At 40.7% G+C, this 17,729-nt stretch overlaps 1 protein-coding gene across 1 annotated transcript; it reads left to right on the top strand.

Annotated features, from left to right (window-relative positions):
• The first annotated feature begins 1,589 nt into the window (after positions 1-1,589).
• Positions 1,590-14,207, top strand: LOC139336276 (A disintegrin and metalloproteinase with thrombospondin motifs 15-like). Its single transcript, XM_070970322.1, has 8 exons — positions 1,590-2,653; positions 4,724-4,856; positions 6,339-6,506; positions 9,994-10,277; positions 10,369-10,546; positions 10,943-11,118; positions 12,159-12,334; positions 13,224-14,207. The coding sequence occupies exons 1-8, from the start codon at positions 1,682-1,684 to the stop codon at positions 13,999-14,001; spliced, it is 2,865 nt and encodes a 954-aa protein (XP_070826423.1). The 5' UTR covers positions 1,590-1,681; the 3' UTR covers positions 14,002-14,207.
• The last annotated feature ends 3,522 nt before the right edge of the window (positions 14,208-17,729 follow it).

Genomic DNA, 17,729 nt, shown 5'->3' with positions numbered 1-17,729 from the left:
CGTGGTATATGGCAGCGGCAGGACATCTATACTACGCATAGTTGGAAGTCCGCTACTCGAGTTATTTCAGAGCCGCCTGTGAGTGGCAGGCCCCCACAGAGTCCGGAGCCCCCACAAAGCCGATCTGTTTTATCCCTGCACAAAAGAACACCGCTGGAAAGAGAGAAGCACTGCGTGTGCTGGGAGCTGACCGCAACCTTGTACACCGAGAAATGTTTCATCTCATCAGTAGAGCTATAGAAAGAATATTAGCAATTAATCATGTGTTTTTGCACCAGAGATGTTCTTTTTGAATACTCAGATGAAGCAAACAGTTTTTATATGGACAAAACATCTTTTTTGTGTTAAGTGTTCTTTTCTCAAAGAACAGTTTGAATGATTCGAAGTGTACTTAATGAAGCCATAGTTCAATGAAAAGGAGAAGTGACACAAATAAATCTGTATTATTTCATTCAAGATGTTAAAAGAAAGAAAACTATAACATCCGAATTTAAGATGCCATTTAGTTCTGCAGATTTCAAATTTTCTTTGTATTCCTGACAGTTGCTTTCCAGCACTAAGGCTGCATAGAATCATTTTATTCCTGATCATAAGAGGGCTTTTCTGAAAAGCTTGTGCTGTATTACAAGACTAAATGCTTGTTGTGCCAGGCACCATGTAAATCACTTTATTAACACTGCTTGCCAGGAGAATGTCAGCAAAGAAAGAAAGAAAGAAAGAAAGAAAGAAAGAAAGAAAGAAAGAAAGAAAGAAAGAAAGAAAGAAAGAAAGAAAGAAAGGAGGTGCAGTTTAACACTTTTAGCAGTAGATGGCGCTGCAGTACAGTAAAGTTGTTGAGGTACTTCGACGCATTGAGGCTCCAAAAGCTCCTTCGGGTGAAAACAGGTGTCGCTCTTTACCCGCAATTCATACGTGTGTCTTCACACATTTCTAAAGCTTGAGGATACGCAGAACAGAGTGTGTTGAACCCTGAACACCTCCTCTGATGAATTTCGGTGTTTTATATTTAATGTTTTATATCTAATGTTTTGGGGGGTTTTTTTGTTTTGTTTTTTTTGTTTTTTTTTTCCTATGAGCATTTTATGGAAGGAGATAAAAAAAAAAGAAATACACAACAAAGGACATGATATTGGATTTGGGGAGATATGTTCCAACATCAGGTTTACAGTTTGAATGTTACATTGCATGTTGCATTGGCTGTAAATGAATGTCAAAAACCTCCAAATTAAACCAGTCTTTATGTGTCGTCCTTTATTCCTTTTGTGTTTATTCCCTGTCTGTCCGCTACGCAGTGAGCCTGGCCGGTGGGAGGGGGATGATGCTCCCGCTCCTGTCACACACACTGTACAGCAACAATAATATTTGGAGAGTTACAAGTGGCTGCGGTCTGCAGCACAAACTGAGACGCATGACCAATGAGCTCTCCGTTGCGCACGTAACCAGACTTCACTTGAAAGTGATCATCAGTGTTTATGCGTGACTTTAAAGCTCAACAGCTCAGAGAAGTTGGTGACCAGAGTGGAAACGGTGCAAGATGGGAATGAAGCTGGAAAGCGGCGCGGGCGCTTAGGTTTCTGAGGACGCACAAACGGCGCTTCGTGCCATTGCGCACAACTTCTACACTGCCTGCAAACGCACTGCAGCCGAATTACATTGTGGACTTTCTTGAACAAGAGCAGATATGGCTATATTCATTAGTTCTTTGATTATTTTCACAAAATTCGTACTTTATTCTAAAGTAACTTATTGCATGGAAGTAGATTTCTGCGTACCTGTTCGTGTGGATAACCAAAAGCATGAAAAGTATGTGCACCGGCGTGCGGAGCAAATGAATGAAAGACAGATTGTTTTTAAACTGAGTGCATTCAAACAGGAATTTTACCTCCACCTCACACCGGATTCTAGTTTCCTTGCACCGGGCAGCTTGCCGCCTAAGAGCGGCTCATCAGCATCCAACGGCTCTGCAAGCGCTGATCTCAGGGAATGCTTCTACTCCGGTGATGTCAACGCAGACCCGGACTCTTTCGCTGCACTCAGCCTGTGTAAAGGTCTCCACGGGGGGTTCTCGTTCAACGGCATGGAGTATTTCATCAGCCAAACCAGGACTGAAGACGCAGCAGCCGCGTCCGAATATGGAAACTCTTTCGAGAGGACACATGTCATCCGCCGGCGGAGAAACGATGAGCACTCAGGTGCCAACTTCACCAGCAGGTGTGGAGTTACACCAGACACCAGCTTCAACATTTCCCTGGAGAAATACAAGCACATGAGCCAAATCGAGACCGATGGCTTAACCGAGACTGTGTTGAAAACCTTGGGGAGGTCCAAGAGGTTTGCCTCCATCCCCAGGTTTGTGGAGGTGCTGGTGGTGGCAGATGAATCTATGGCTAAATTTCACGGGGATGACCTGAAGCATTACCTTTTGACCCTGATGTCAGTAGCAGCCAGGCTTTACAAGCACCCGAGCATTCTCAACTCCATAAACATTGTGGTAGTAGGCTTCATGGCGATAAATGAAGCTGACAAGGGACCAAAGGTTTCCAGTAATGCAGCCCTGACTCTGCGCAACTTCTGCTCCTGGCAGAAGAAGTTGAATAAGCACAGCGACAAGCACCCAGAGTACTGGGACACTGCCATACTGTTCACCAAACAGGTAAGCAGGGAGAGAGTGAGCTGCATCAAATCCAGATGTCATTGATCATGCAAAACAACTTGTGCATGGGTGATTCATGAGGCAATCGGCCCCAGGACACAAACATATGAAAGACGCCCCCCCCCCCCCCCCCCAAATTTTGCGTGTGTTTGTAGTCATTTGATTGACTTGCCAATAAGAAATATGAACTGACTGTCACTTCATACAGAGGTTCATGCTCTGTATGCTGGCTCAGTAATCTTGTATGAACTTGTATGTTGGTGCAGCCTGTCAGCTACACAGCTCTGCAAGTCCCCTTCATTTAGTTAAATGAGTCACTGGAAAAGAACATTTGAGCCAGTTCTTTCCATGAAAGACTTCACCTCTGTCTGCTTGTACAGAATAAGAACTGGGTCAGAGCTGCCTACATAAGGCGTGTTAACAATGATCAGACACTTTATAAGACTTAAATTAGAATCCAAATTTCCTTCTTCATTCATTCAAACGGATGTAAAATGACTATTTAAGCATTCAGCTTGATCACAGCTGTCAGATAATCCCATATGGCCACCAGAGTTGTGACCACTGACGAGTAAATCTTTCTCCATAGTCACTAACTTCTCTGTGTCTCTCCCTCTGTGATGTCTGGTCGTTGGTGCCTGCTTTCCATTATGTCCAGTTTGGCTCTGACTGGCCATCTGATACACGGCCTCTCCTCCACTGCATAGCAACATACAAAAACACTTTAAGGTCAAAACAGATCTCCTTATTTACACTGAGGGCAATTATATGTTGGATGGTCTGGGTCTGGTGTTGTTGTCCTTATAGGGCACAAAGAGTGCAGCTGCTGCGATGGGAAAAATCTTGTAATAGGTTATGGAGAGCAAGTGGTGTGGTATACACATGGCTGGCAGAGGGTGCTTCTGGCACTGCTGTGCCTCACTGTAAGACTGGGTGAATAAGTTCATCAGCCACTATGCGTTCATATTTACATTGAACACTACGAAAGCACAGCAAAGTCATTTGGACCTAATATAATAACTTAGTTCATCACCAGAAATATTGAAACAGAAAGAAAAAAAGTTTTTGACACAGAGAAACCTCTCCAGTAAGCCTTGGGACAGAACAAGACAACTGTCTTCTTGATATCCAATGAGTCACAACCATTTCCAATAATTACGAATTGATCCAATGGGAAAAGACTTCTCTTGTAATGTTAGATAGCAAGACACACCGTCTACAGCCAAGCTAGCTAATGCCTGTTTGTCAACATGTTCAAAATGACAGTGTTAAAATGCTTGCTGATATGAAGAAGGAATGATGTATACCATGATCTCCACCATATTTTAGCATGTTAGCATGCTAACCTTGGGTAATTAGCAATAAATGCGAACCACAGTTGAGGCTGATGGGGAGGATGTTTTGCAAATATTTAGTCATAAACCAAAGCATTGGGCTTCTAGAAATTTTGACCTGATGATGGTGCTGGACAAGAGATTAAGACATCAAAGCTATTACAAATGTATGATGTTTAGAAAATCATTGCCAAATTTTATGGCAATCCATCCAAGAGTTGTTGACACATTCACAAAAAAAAACAAGCAAGAGGAAGGGAATCAACAAAGTCAGTAGGATTTATCCTCTGGAGACCATGAATATCTGTATTAAGTTTAAGGGCAATCTATCTGATCATGACACAAAAGGTACAACATAGAGTAGAGAAAAGAGAAGAGAGCAAGAGAGTCAGAGGTAAACATGCAAGGAAAGAGTGTAGTGGAGTTGACATGGTTTTACTTTACCCTGGGCTGTGTGCCACAGGTGGGACTCTTCTCCCAAACTCTCTCCTTACCTCTATAACTAAACACCAAGAGGAAACCTGTGGTAGGCCATCTCGTCTGACCCTCTGCTTCAATATATTTTAAGAACAGAGCAGCTATAAGTTAACTGCTTCTACGTGCTTTTCATGGTCTATTTATTCTGTAGTTTGTGGCACAGCCATACAAAACATGTTAGGAGCATGGCTTGAGTCCAGTCTTCTTGTAAGAATAAAGGGAAAGGCACTTAACACTTACTATGTCTTTGTGTCACCAGGATCTTTGTGGGGCCACAACCTGCGATACACTGGGGATGGCTGATGTTGGGACCATGTGCGACCCGAAGAGGAGCTGCTCTGTTATTGAAGATGATGGCTTGCCTTCAGCTTTTACTACTGCCCACGAACTTGGTAAGAAAGTTGACTTGTTAGTTGTAAAATGTGAGGAACATGCTCACAAGCGGGGACTGAATGCCAACATTATGCATTTTAGATTTATGCTAATGCACATTTGGCCTCAGAGTGCGATATGCTCAGGGCAACAGCTGCATATAGCCTTAGCTTGAAATGTCAAAGGAATTCTGCAGTCAGGTCTGACAGACATATACACACATAATCAGTGTAGAAACTGGCCTGGCCGGAGGGCTTTGCAACTTTCATGGTGATCTATATGGCTCTGGTTTTCTGTTCTGGTCCCAGAGCACTGCTGTGTTTCAGTCCTACCAGCTATTTAACTGCATTCACTTGATGTTCTGTTTGCAAATCAGACCCTCATTAGATGGGTCCAATCAAAACCAGCTGGTCTCTGGGAGGATGGAGAGATCAGTGCACATTCAAGATTACAGCTCCACAATTTATCTTTGGCAGTAAACACTGGCAGGTGCAAATGGCAAGTGAGAGATCACTAATTGAAAATGTGTAGTTCAGGCAATCAACTATTTCACATGATAACATTATACTGACAAATGTACTCTGATTTTGTGTATGAAGATTCTCATTCATCCAGGTCATGAAGCTTTAATTTACCTGTGGTCAGAGAAGTGTCCAGTGTAGTTGAGACAAGTAGGGTGAATCTACAGTGACACATTTTGTCTGTAGTCCTCTGGTATCTGTGATTTAGACTGATCTTATGGATGCAGTTTCATCCCCTTACTGGGTTCCCTACTGCAGCTTTAAATTGCCTGTTTTAATGTGTCAAAGGTGAAAATGGAAAAGGAGGTGAGGTCCAAAACTGCTAATCATTCGTTGAGTGGTAAATGCATAAACTGTAGTTTGACACACTGGTTGAGTCTAATCCGATTAATAATATAAGTGACAGTTATTTTTCACATCTTTAATAATCAGTGGTTGAGAAGGCTTCAACATAAACAAGACTCATGTCTGAGATCAGATGCACATGTAACTCCTGAGGCCCCAAGAGAGGCATTGGTTTACACTGTGCTCCTAAGTTAAGTAATTAAGTCTCATAACTGAATACTCTGAAACGCAGGTTATGTTTTTTTTTCTTTTGGAAAGTATTACATGTTGGTCTTTAGGGAATGAACTGATTTCCTTGGGAACTAAATTCCCCCGTTGGTCCTGGTTTAGAACGTGGATGTATGCCACGCTGAATATTCCCATGCATAACTGCATTCCTGTCTGCTATGACATCAGCTTCAAATCAGCCCTTGTTGAGTTTGTTTTGCCTTATAAGCACTATACATGTGCTTTTGATGTCTGGCAAAAAGTTTATCTTTGTGATAATATTTTCATATTTCACTGTCATCACTAGAGAAACTTCACTGTGTTTCCAACTGCTTAGCATGTTTTGAATCATGGAACTGTTAAAAATACAAATTTTTGACTCTAATATGACCATCTGTCTCTCTTCCCTACACCTCCCTCCCCCCTCAGGCCACGTCTTCAACATGCCCCACGACAATGTGAAAGCATGTGAGGAGGTATTTGGGAAACTAAAGGACAACCACATGATGTCTCCCACACTGATTCAGATTGACAGGAGCAGGCCCTGGTCTGTGTGCAGCGCAGCCATCATTACTGAGTTCCTGGACAGAGGTCATGGTTAGTAAACACTTCCTGTATATGTCTCTGGACTCACAAATTCTGTCCAGGCTTGGTTCTCTCAGATGGTTGTAATCTGCTTGTGCCAACAAAAAACAGACCTCGGCTCTTTGTTATAATTACATTTTTGATTTTAATTTCAGCTTCAACTTGGATGTGACCACATGTTGGCATGCATTGGCTGTAAACACAAAGAAGTATAGATTCTTAAACGATATCAAGGCAAGAGTGATTATTAAGTATTCTTGAGTGTCTGTTTTCACAATTTGTGCATAAGCCTCACAATCCTTGGAATGGAAACGTCAAAGCAGTCATTTCTAAAGTCAGCACTCTTCAACACTTCAAACACACTTCACATTAAACAACAGTGAAAGTCAATAACAAGAGGATAAAACCTCATTGCATATTATGATGTGTAAGTTGACAAGGAAATCAAACAATTGTAAAGACTGGTGTATAATGTGAAATGCGTCACTTATAGTGACTTAAAGTGATGCATTTCAGCCTCAGAGAATAAACACTTGAGTCAGCAGTTCCCTTCAGCTCTATGGAGCGTTTTAGTGCCTTTTAGCTCTGATAAAAAGGGCTGATAAATCCATTGTACCCTACCTGCCCGGCACCAAATTGCAAACAGACAAAGTTGGTGATAAGTTGGGGAACATATTGGAGCATTTAGTAACTAAAGAGAAAGATTTTCCCCTTGGGAGTTGATGATGACCAAAACAGACAGTGAATGGGACTTCATTCAACAGGTGTCCAGAAACATGATTTCAGAGTACGGCTAATGTTGCTCTGTGTGTGTTGGATGTGTAAACAGTTAATTGTTAGTTAACATATTAGCCACATCAAGGCCCAAGGCCACAATGTGTCAAGCATGTCATTTTTATCTCTCTGTGGTTTTGGTTAATGGATATCTGTGCAACAGTCGCCATGTCATGGCAGACATAGACAAAAAGCCCTAATGCATAACCCCAATGACAAGCTCATGATGAAATGATCAGTTTCAAAGCATATTAAAACTGCGGCTAAATTACTTTACGTGGGTTCCATATTCTGGATTCTGAGCTAGAGATCCTGTTTCAACAATAAACTCAGACTGCTGCAGTCAGTCACCACAATGAATGTTGCTATTATACATTTCTGCAAACCATAGACATATTGAAACTGTATGCCGCTTTACCTTCAAACTTTTCCGGCTAGGTTTAGGCGCAAAAACCACTTGGTTCAGGTTCAGAGAAGATCATGTTATGGCTTAGAATATCCAGTTTTGAAGCTACAAACACGGCTTGACCAGCGGTGTGATGCTTGGCATTCATCTCGCCTAGCTGTCACACTGCCACAGTCCCCTCCTCCTCCTGATCTCAGCTCAGACCTCACACCAACCAGTAGTCTGAACTATGTCACTTTGACACCTTTTGTGGAAATATTGATGTGATACATATGAAATGTATGCATTTAACATATCCGTGGTTTGCAGAAATATACAATACCCAAATTTATTTTGCAGACTGGGTTTGTGCTAAACTCCGGGAAGTACTTGACAATGACAAACTAACTGGGTGGCTTATTATCTGCTGGTCAGGGGTCAAAAAATGGCACTGTTGATGTAATTCGAGTATGCAGCATCAAAGATAGATGCGCTTATAAAAAAAAAAGTTATCTAAAACTGTAACTGTCTCCATTTGAAATCCAATCACTATCATCAATATGCTGCAATACACTGACAAGAAATGCACAGAAAAACTGACTGTATCTTACCTGAATCTGTGGAAGGACGTTTCCATGTGATACACACACACACACACACACACACACACACACACACACACACACACACACACACACACACACACATATATATACACACTCTGTATACATATGATTCAAATGCTGATGATATACAGCATCTACTTCCAGTATCCACATTCAATATAACATTCATAAGTGTAGTAATATATCTTTCAGCCTTTTCTTCTCTGTAGATTCTTTATGCCAAGTCTTTTCTGCCTGTGTGTAAACTCCCAGAAGTGAGTGTAAGTGGATTCTGTGTAAAAGACAAAATTAAACACACCAATTTATTACCTCCCCTAGACCAGCCCACTTAACTGTGGCAAGCAAATGAGTATTTACTAAGTTTAACACTCCTAACACCACTTTCTTTTCTTCATGAGCCATTTGCTTAATCTAAACATTATCTGGTGCCTGCACTGTCTCATATAGAGCTACGTCTGCTTTTGTACAGACTGAAGTGAAAGTGCTCGAACAAACAGTAGCAGTAGTTTTAAGCTCATGCATTATTTTTATGCCCCAATAATATCTGTCTTTGATTGTTTTGTGCAACAACAAGAATTTTTAACATTGCTTTAATGCTATAACCCTTATTTTATACTCATACAGCTTTCTTCAATCTTCAGTCGTTATTTTACATGAAATTTGTTGAGTACCCTTGTATTCGTAACAGTTTTAAAGACCAAAATTGATTCTGTGGGACATGAGATTTGAGAGATAAATACAGTATATGTGTTCTCCACACTTGAAAATAACAAAGTTCATGTTACCCTTTTAGATTGATGGTTATGATTAATATTCTCTTCATATCTATGGGCCATTGAATCACAATTTCTATGAATCGTGACTTTAATTAACAAGGAGTGCATGCAAATATAGGAAACATTTAGTTAGCTATAAGAAAGCACTATTTACACTACACTACAGAGATTTAATTCATTTGAAATCTTTCAATTGTTTTTAATGTTGCATTAATTGATTTTTTTGGCAACACTGCAAAGCAACAAGCCGTAAACAAAACACTGACATATTACAAACCTTATTAAGTTGATTGGGTGAATATGTTGGCAAGCAGCTGCCTGTTTACACATCCTGCAGACACAGAGCAAGATGAACTTTCATTTAGAGTTGTGTTTGCCCATTCGACAAACAGTATTCACTTTTTCTTTAGCTAGTGTATGTTTTGGTCTCCACCAACTCCTGAGAGAAGTATCTGGCTCTTAAACCACTCACCAGGTAGTCGCTCATGATGTCTGTCTGCTGTTTGGTGCTTGACAGGTTATGTAAAGTGGGTTTATTAGCTTTTGCACAGGACACAAGACTGATGAGAGTGCTGTGACTGAGTGAAAACTGAAAAGTTGATGGCCGTGAAAGCAAACAATGAGAGGAAAGATGCCAGAACACTCCATAGAGATGTGGAAAAATGCAGAGCTGGTGACAAATGTCTGTGGGTTCATCAAGCAACACTATATTACGAGTAGCCTACCCGATTGCAAATACAAAAATATGAACTAGTGAAGCTTCACGTTTTCTGTGTTTAAAAAAACGTTCATCAGCAGCACCCAAAGGCCACAGAAAACTCTGTTCTTGGTGGCTTCAAATAAACACTGCTCCACAAATTCATCTCGATTTTAATATCCATATGAATGACTACAGCTGTGCCCTGATTGTTTGCGGTATTGTTGGTTTATTTCTGTAGGAGACTGTCTGCTGGACCAGCCTCAAAGGCAGCTGTCTCTCTCAGACAACCTGCCTGGTTCCAGCTACAGTCTACACCGCCAGTGTGAGCTCGCCTTTGGCCCTGGCTCCAAGCCCTGCCCATACATGCAGCCCTGCTCCAAGCTGTGGTGCACCGGTAAGGCCCGTGGTCAGCTGGTCTGCCAAACTCGCCACTTCCCTTGGGCGGACGGTACCAGCTGTGGCAACAGCAAAGTCTGCTACCGAGGAGTCTGCGCTGAAAAGAACAGCACCATACACATTAAGGTGAGAGGAAGAAGGTGTTCTCCGATCTGTTTTTGGCAATTTTTATTCCAGATTGATGTACCATTCTGCCTGTTTTTGTTTTTGGTCCCAGGTGGATGGACGGTGGGGGAAATGGGGTGCATTTGGAGACTGTTCCCGAAGTTGTGGTGGAGGAGTTCAGCTTGCCAAGAGAGAGTGTGACAACCCTGTGCCTGAGAATGGAGGCAAATACTGCTACGGCCTTCGCATCAAATATCGCTCATGTAACCTCAACCCTTGTCCAGAAACAGGTACACTATGTTTGAGTATGTTTACACAAGATGACACATGTTAAGCGCTGTAGCTGACCATTCCCTAAACCTTTCCCCCAAGACTGTTTTTATCTGCCCTGATCGTTAGCAGATCTAACCTCAACCAAAGTCATCCAAGATAGTTTTACAATCGCCACACACGAGTTAGTCCTCACCCTAAAAGTCCTTTCTCTCGTAATGTTACAGCATTTACAACCAGCTTATGGAAATAATGTGAGCTCAATTAACTTGCTAGCTACAGCCTATAAAATCTGTTAGCAGTTGTCATTTCATCTGGGAAAATTGATGTTTGCTGGCTAGAAATAGACCTTCTGGTCGAATCAAGAGTGTTAGAGTAGTTGTTTATCTATTCTGAGGCTGTTTTCCCGTCTCTAGGAAAGAGTTTCCGTGAGGAGCAGTGTGAGGCGTTCAATGGCTTGAACCTCAACACCAACAGACTGGGTTCCTCTGTGGTTTGGGTTCCCAAATATTCGGGTATTTCTCCCAAGGACAAGTGCAAGCTCATCTGCCGTGCCAACGGGACCGGATACTTCTATGTCCTCGCTCCAAAGGTATTGCTGATTTTATGATCACTTAACCATTTTCATAGCAAGTGCACAATCTGATTGTGTTTACTTTAATGAACAATTTATCTTTTTAATCACTGAAAAAATGGAATTAGTTCAACAAAACAAATTATATTTATTAGACAACCCTGTAGATGTGCTGTGTTGATAAAATAGAAACTCCAATGAGTGCTGAAAAGCTCTAGGCAAATGATATATTTACAGATTCACATTACCAGAAAAACATAATTACCTAACCATCTGGAGACTGAATTGAGGCTGACAATTGCTAGCTCTTGTGCAAATGTGGTTGCAGTCTGTAGATGGTTCATATGAGCAATGCTGTCAGCTTTCATTATGCTGATATGAATAAAAAACAAAGGTCAGCCAGATTTAGATCTGTCGAAGACAATGACATTGGAGAATTCGCTTCATATTCTGAGTTAAATAGGTTTCAACTGTTGTACTTGCTAATGCAATCTGAATGTCTGGTCACTGAACATCTCATCATAAGTCAAAACGTCATAGGAGGTGTAGCTGTAACATTTAGGTAGAAATATTGAGCAGCTCTCTATTCACAAAGGTAGGCTTTGGGGGTTGGAATTTGACTGCCCAGGATGATTTGATTTGATTCTTATCCACAATGCAAGAAATAACGACCAGTTCCATCAACAGCCAAGCAGTGTGATGAGTTAGTGGCAGTAGAGAGAGTGGCTGTGACTGCAGGATAGCTATAGTGGTAAGAAAGTGAAACAGGCAGGGAAAGTATCACCTCACAGCTGTGGCTTGTCAGCAACTATTTATGCAACCACCAAGGAGGCAAGTGTGCAGCAGCAATGCACAAGGACACTGTAGATTGGTGCTATTTTTAATTTCTGTTTACATAGCTTTGGTTCATTATGTTGAATGAAGAATGATGTAAATATGGTAGAGCATTTAAGTGGCAACAGTTTCTAGATCTAGAGTGTCTAGGTCTTCCATTTTCAGTTGTTTGGTTGTATTATCCATCCAAAGACCGGCATGATATGATGTCTCAAACCCTGCAGGTTGTCGATGGGACGCCCTGCTCTCCTGACACCTCAGCTGTATGTGTTCAAGGAAAGTGCATCAAGGCAGGCTGCGATGGCAAGCTGGACTCCAACAGGAAGTACGACAAGTGCGGTGTGTGTGGTGGGGACAACCAAGGCTGCAAGAAGGTTTCAGGAATGTTCACCAAACCTATGTGAGTAGTATGTCAGCACATACTGTACCACTCTTTTACATCCAAAGTACTGGCACAGGTCAAGGCCAACTTTAGGTAAAGGTGAGCAGAAGGTTTGCAGTGGAGATGTCTTTGCTAGATGTATGTTACTAAAATTAGCTTTTTCAATCTGCTTTGTGTTCTCTTGACTCTCAATAATTTCTATTGGCATCAGAAACTTGACAGACAAAACACAAGAAGCCCATGCTGACCAATCACAGTTCTCCCAATGTGGTATCTCTCTAGCCTCTGAGCCTATGCAGTGTATGCACATAGCCAGCATGGTGCTATAGGAGAAGCTTTAGGAATAGCCTAGAGGCAGGCCTCAATGTGCAACTATTTGGGTAACATAACTATACAGTTATTCCCAATATAGTGTATTCATGGATATGCATTGTCTTGTGAAGTCATTCAAGACAAAATTGAGAAATGGGTTGAGAAAATGTTGAGAAGACTTTATCTAGCTCTGGAAACTGGATGACATTACGATCCAAGTCATACTTAGCTTAGCTTAGCTTAGCTTAGCTTAGCTTAGCTAAAAACTGGAAACAAAGGGAAGTTAAACTAGCAAAATTAAGCCTAGGGATTCTAGCTACTCCAAATGTTTTTATTCCAAGATGTATCTTCTGTATTTAGCACTTGTATGAATATAAATCATCAGGTTATGTTACTGGATGGTGTATTGTTTACTTTTGACTCTCTACAACAGTATAAGGACTCTACAAGGTAGTGCAGATGTAAAGTGATATGCTGTGATCTTTGGAATACTTTACATTGATGATGTCTAAAAATGGTTGTCCTGATAAGTTTTGGAAGAACACTGGACTATCCAACATCATTAATAATCAACATTTCCACACTTTCTTTTTAGTCATGGCTACAACTTTGTGGTGACACTGCCTGTTGGAGCTTCCAACATTGACATTCGTCAGCGTGGCTACCAAGGAATGGTCAGTGATGAAAACTACCTAGCGGTGAAGAATCGGCACGGCAAGTACCTGCTGAATGGCAACTACGTGGTGTCAGCTGTGGAGCGCGACCTGCTGGTGAAGGGCAGTTTACTGCGCTACAGCGGCACTTCCACATCTGTGGAGATTCTTCAGGCCACTAGACCCCTGCAGGAGCCGCTGACTGTGGAGGTGCTGTCTGTAGGGAAGATGACTCCTCCGAGGGTACGCTACTCCTTCTACATTGCAAAGGAGAGCAAGGAGGAGAGGACTCTGCGGAAAGAGGAGAGAAGTCACACAGCACAGAATAGTGTCTTGGCGGACAGTAATCGAGTAGAAGCTAAGAAGCAGATGATGGGTAAGAGGCCAGTCAGTCATTGGGTAACAGGAAGTTGGGATTCGTGCACAGTGACTTGTGGAAATGGTCTGCAGAAGAGGCTGGTGCAGTGCCAGAGCATGGAGGGACGTCCTGCAGTGGACTGTGACAATGATGACAGGCCTGTAGCAGTGAGAGCATGTGGGGATCCATGTCCCATGTGGGATGTAGGGACCTGGTCTCACTGCTCCAAGTCCTGTGGAAGGGGCTTTAAACGGCGGCCAGTGCGCTGCATGACCGAGAATGGCCTGAATCTACCCAGAGAGCACTGCTCTGGAAGGAGGAAGCCCCAGGAACTGGACCTCTGCAACTTGAAGCCATGTTAGAGCTGAACGGACACAGTGCAAGAACTTATTTTTGAAGAAAGTCAAAGTGACAATTTGACATGTACCTTAGCCCAAATCAACATGATAATGATTCCACGGCTGTATTGGGTGGAAATAGTCTCAAATGCAGCCTGACTCTGTCTGAAGGGGCATCTGCTACACCGAAGAAAGCCAGTGGAGACAGAGAGGGTCTCCCTCCATAGTTTAAAAAGACAGACATCTGTTTAGATAAGAGACAAGGAGGAAAGCTGTCTTCTTGTAAACTGTCAAACCATCTGCGGCAGGTTTGACTTGTGGTTCTACCTCGACCAGGAAAAATAACACAATGCCTGAACATATACAGAGGGTAACTGAGGGGAAAGATGCAGACAGTGATCACACACATCTGCACACATAGTTTCCTCTGTATACTTACATGTATGAGCTTGCTAAAGCAGCGAGAAATGAAAGTCCAAGAACAAACACATAAAGCACTGTGAGGGATGACCTCAATGCTCACACTGTGCAGTTATCAGCAGCAGATATCTCACCTGTGAATTTACATTTTTCTCCTTTCACTGAAGATCTAAACAAAATGTGAAACACAGTACTGTATCATTTATGTAGGTCCATGCAGTTTCAACATTTTGTTTTGTTTTGTTTTGTTTTTTCAATTAATTTCATTTTAGTCAGTGTTATTGGCTGTTGTCTGATGTAAAAAAAAAAAAAGAAAAAAATCAAAGCCAGCAGCCAATCACACTGCCAGAGTCAGATCATCTAAACAAATAGCTTTACAAGCTTTATTCCTACCAAAAAAAGCAGCTGTCAATATATCCTACACACTTGATACAGTCTTTATGAATTCAACCAATATTAATGAATTCCTCAATTTTACTCGTGACCAAAAATCTAAAATTACTTATAGTAGCATATTCTATATATTGAATGTAGGTATGTTTGTATGGTGCAATCATACTGCATATGTGTCCGTTGGGTTTAATTCAAACCGACCAAATGCTCAGCTGTTTGTTCAATGTTGCCAAAGAGTTTGAGCCCTCAAAAAAGCCTTAGTATTGTGAGAGACACCTCTCTGCTTGAACCAGACAGAAGCATGGCTTGCTTAAAGTAACCTTGCTGTACATTTCTGTCATCAACTTTAAAGTCCAGCTGAAAATAAACTGCATCATCATGTCTGCTGCAGCATATATATCTGCTCTGTATATTACTTGTCCTATGTTCTCCTTTGAGAACAAATCAGAAACGAAAAGGGAGAAATGTATATTTTACACTGGTTTCACGTAGGGGCCCCATAGATTTGTATTTAATGGAATACTGTTAGGTGCAGTATATGTTTATATAGATGGGGATGACTGAGATGAAAAGGTGCATTTTGGATAAAACTTTTTCTACAGTTAAATAATAATAATAAAAAAACTATTAAGGATACATTTGATGACATAAGTTGACATTACTTTTGACTTAGAAAAAGGAATGACTTCAATGTGAGTTCAGTTGGACTTAGACTTCCTGACAAACACTCACCTGCCGGAGGCTGAAAAGGTGGCAGTAAAACTTCGAAACAATTAGTCGATCAGTCAATCAAGAGAAAATTAATCTACAGTCAATACTGATAATCATCAAATGGCTTAAGTAAGTCGTGTCCATGTATAAATAGAGAGCGAATGTAATCTTTTTAGGTTTTGGACTGTTTGTCTGACGGAACTAGCAATCTGAAACTTTTTCATTACTTTCAGACATTTTATGGATAAACAATGAAGTTTATAGTTTTCTCAGAGGTGAAGAACAGACTGACTTACGATCAGAATTACTGGAATTGATTAATAATAATAATAATAATAATAATAATAATAATAATAACATTTCTTAGCAGCAAACATATATAGTAGTAGTAAAAAATATAAAAAGGCATACATTCTCAGTGAAAGAAATAAAACATGCCTGTTTACAGAAATTAGCCATACAAAAGGCCATCCCACAATAAAAAAAAAAATGTGAAAAGTGTATTAGTTATGAAGAAAAGCCATATTCAGTACAGGCCTTTGAAAATATTTCAAAGCAAAGATGGTTTCAACTGATCTGATACTCAGAGTTTTTAACCTGGCCTCAGGTGTTAGACACGAGTTTACATTGTATACTCCCTCTCCAGGCCTTGTCTGTGCAGTGATGAGAAGTCCTTCAGAATTAATCCTAAAAGTTATATATGTACAAATTGGAGCTGTTCCAAAGATCATCTCTTTTGAATGGCTGAATGAATAGACTGTCAGGCCACGCTGTTCTTTCTCAAAGCTCCACGAATACAAGTTTTGTGCTCAAAAGATGCTTTTTATTATTTGCATTTTAATTAGTTTTGAGTATCAGTATATTCTGCAAAAAATAAGTTGATGTGTACTATGTTGCTCGGAGTGAAATTCTTGTTGGCATTTCCTCAACCCTCACAGGCTTCTGTCTTTCTGCTGCATGGCTGCTTCATCACCTCCATCCCTTAATGGCAAGACATAAAGCATTTCTTGTTGTTTTTTGTTTTTTTGTATGGTTTGATTTTATTGCTCTGGTATTACACATATTCTCTTCAGTAAACTGCTGAGTAAAGCCTGCCATACACACAAACAAACAAAAAAAAGGCTTATCATCTCCATGAAGCACATCCTTGGTGAAATTAAAGGGACAGTTCACCCTAAGAGACAGTCAATCACCAGACACCTCTTGGTCTACTTTACATCAAACACATTTTGTTGTTTTGAAGGGATTGCTGTCATTGGATAACGGTTCCTGCATTTGGAAATATGTGTAGTTAAATAGGAAATGGATCAGAGGCTTAAAGATATTTAGTAAAAGTCTAGTTTCAGTGTGGCACCCTAAGATTTGAAGTGCAAGGTTGTTTCTCTGGACTTGCCATTTCACATCTTTACAATGAAACAGAAATCCACTGAAAGAGAAGAATTTCACATATTCAGAGATTAAGACTTTTGAGACTTTCAATTTCAACATTCATCACAGAATAATACCTAACATCTGTATTTGAAGGTGGAATTGTCATTTACAGAACTGATGGGATGATGCCAACAAGTCCTTCAACAGAAAATTCATTTGGTCTTCATTTCCACTTTGTGTTGGTTCACAGGGACCAATTATACCATCTAAAAGATGGTGTTGTACAGGTAGTTTTTTTTTTCCACAGATAATGTTATTTTTATTGTCTTTTTGTATTGTATACTATGTATACATTCATCTAGCTGTATAAAATAAAGTATCTATATATATATATATATATATATACAGAGTCATGATTGATGATCTGTCTGAGGCTTCAGGTTGTCAGGTACAATTCTACACCATTGTCATTCCCAGGTCGTCAAAGACGCCCCTCAGCATTTCATACATGAGACACTGTATGAGACGTTAGGCTTTCAGCTTTCCAGTGTAAACCCATCTAGGGCAATATTGGACAATCAGAGCAAGGTGATGTTATATAAATAGTGAAAAAGTCCAGTTGGGGTGGATAGATGGGTAGAACACAGGACTTTTACACAGGAGACCAAGATCTTTGTCCCATGTGAAACCAGAAGTCAACCCTGACTTAACTTACATACACAAGTTAACTTCAGTAACAACACATACATAACGTAGTCTACTTAGCTTACGTCACATGCATAAACATACATATTTAAAACCATTATCTTTTCCTAAACCTTAAATAGTTTTGGTGCTGAGACCTAACCAAACTGTGA

The sequence above is a fragment of the Chaetodon trifascialis genome, chromosome 9 (genome assembly GCF_039877785.1).
Source record: "Chaetodon trifascialis isolate fChaTrf1 chromosome 9, fChaTrf1.hap1, whole genome shotgun sequence".
Classification (NCBI taxonomy): Eukaryota; Metazoa; Chordata; class Actinopteri; order Chaetodontiformes; family Chaetodontidae; genus Chaetodon; species Chaetodon trifascialis.
The sequence above is the reverse complement of the archived record's forward strand: the minus strand, read 5'-3'. Positions and strand labels throughout refer to the sequence as shown.

What these genes read in the sequence shown, in the direction of transcription:
- LOC139336276 (XM_070970322.1), top strand. Translation starts at nt 1,682, where the DNA reads ATGGCTATATTCATTAGTTCTTTGATTATTTTCACAAAATTCGTACTT. An exon ending in ACAGCACCATACACATTAAG is followed by an intron (nt 10,278 to 10,368) that starts GTGAGAGGAAGA and finishes TTTTGGTCCCAG; the next exon opens with GTGGATGGACGGTGGGGGAA. An exon ending in CAACCCTTGTCCAGAAACAG is followed by an intron (nt 10,547 to 10,942) that starts GTACACTATGTT and finishes TCCCGTCTCTAG; the next exon opens with GAAAGAGTTTCCGTGAGGAG.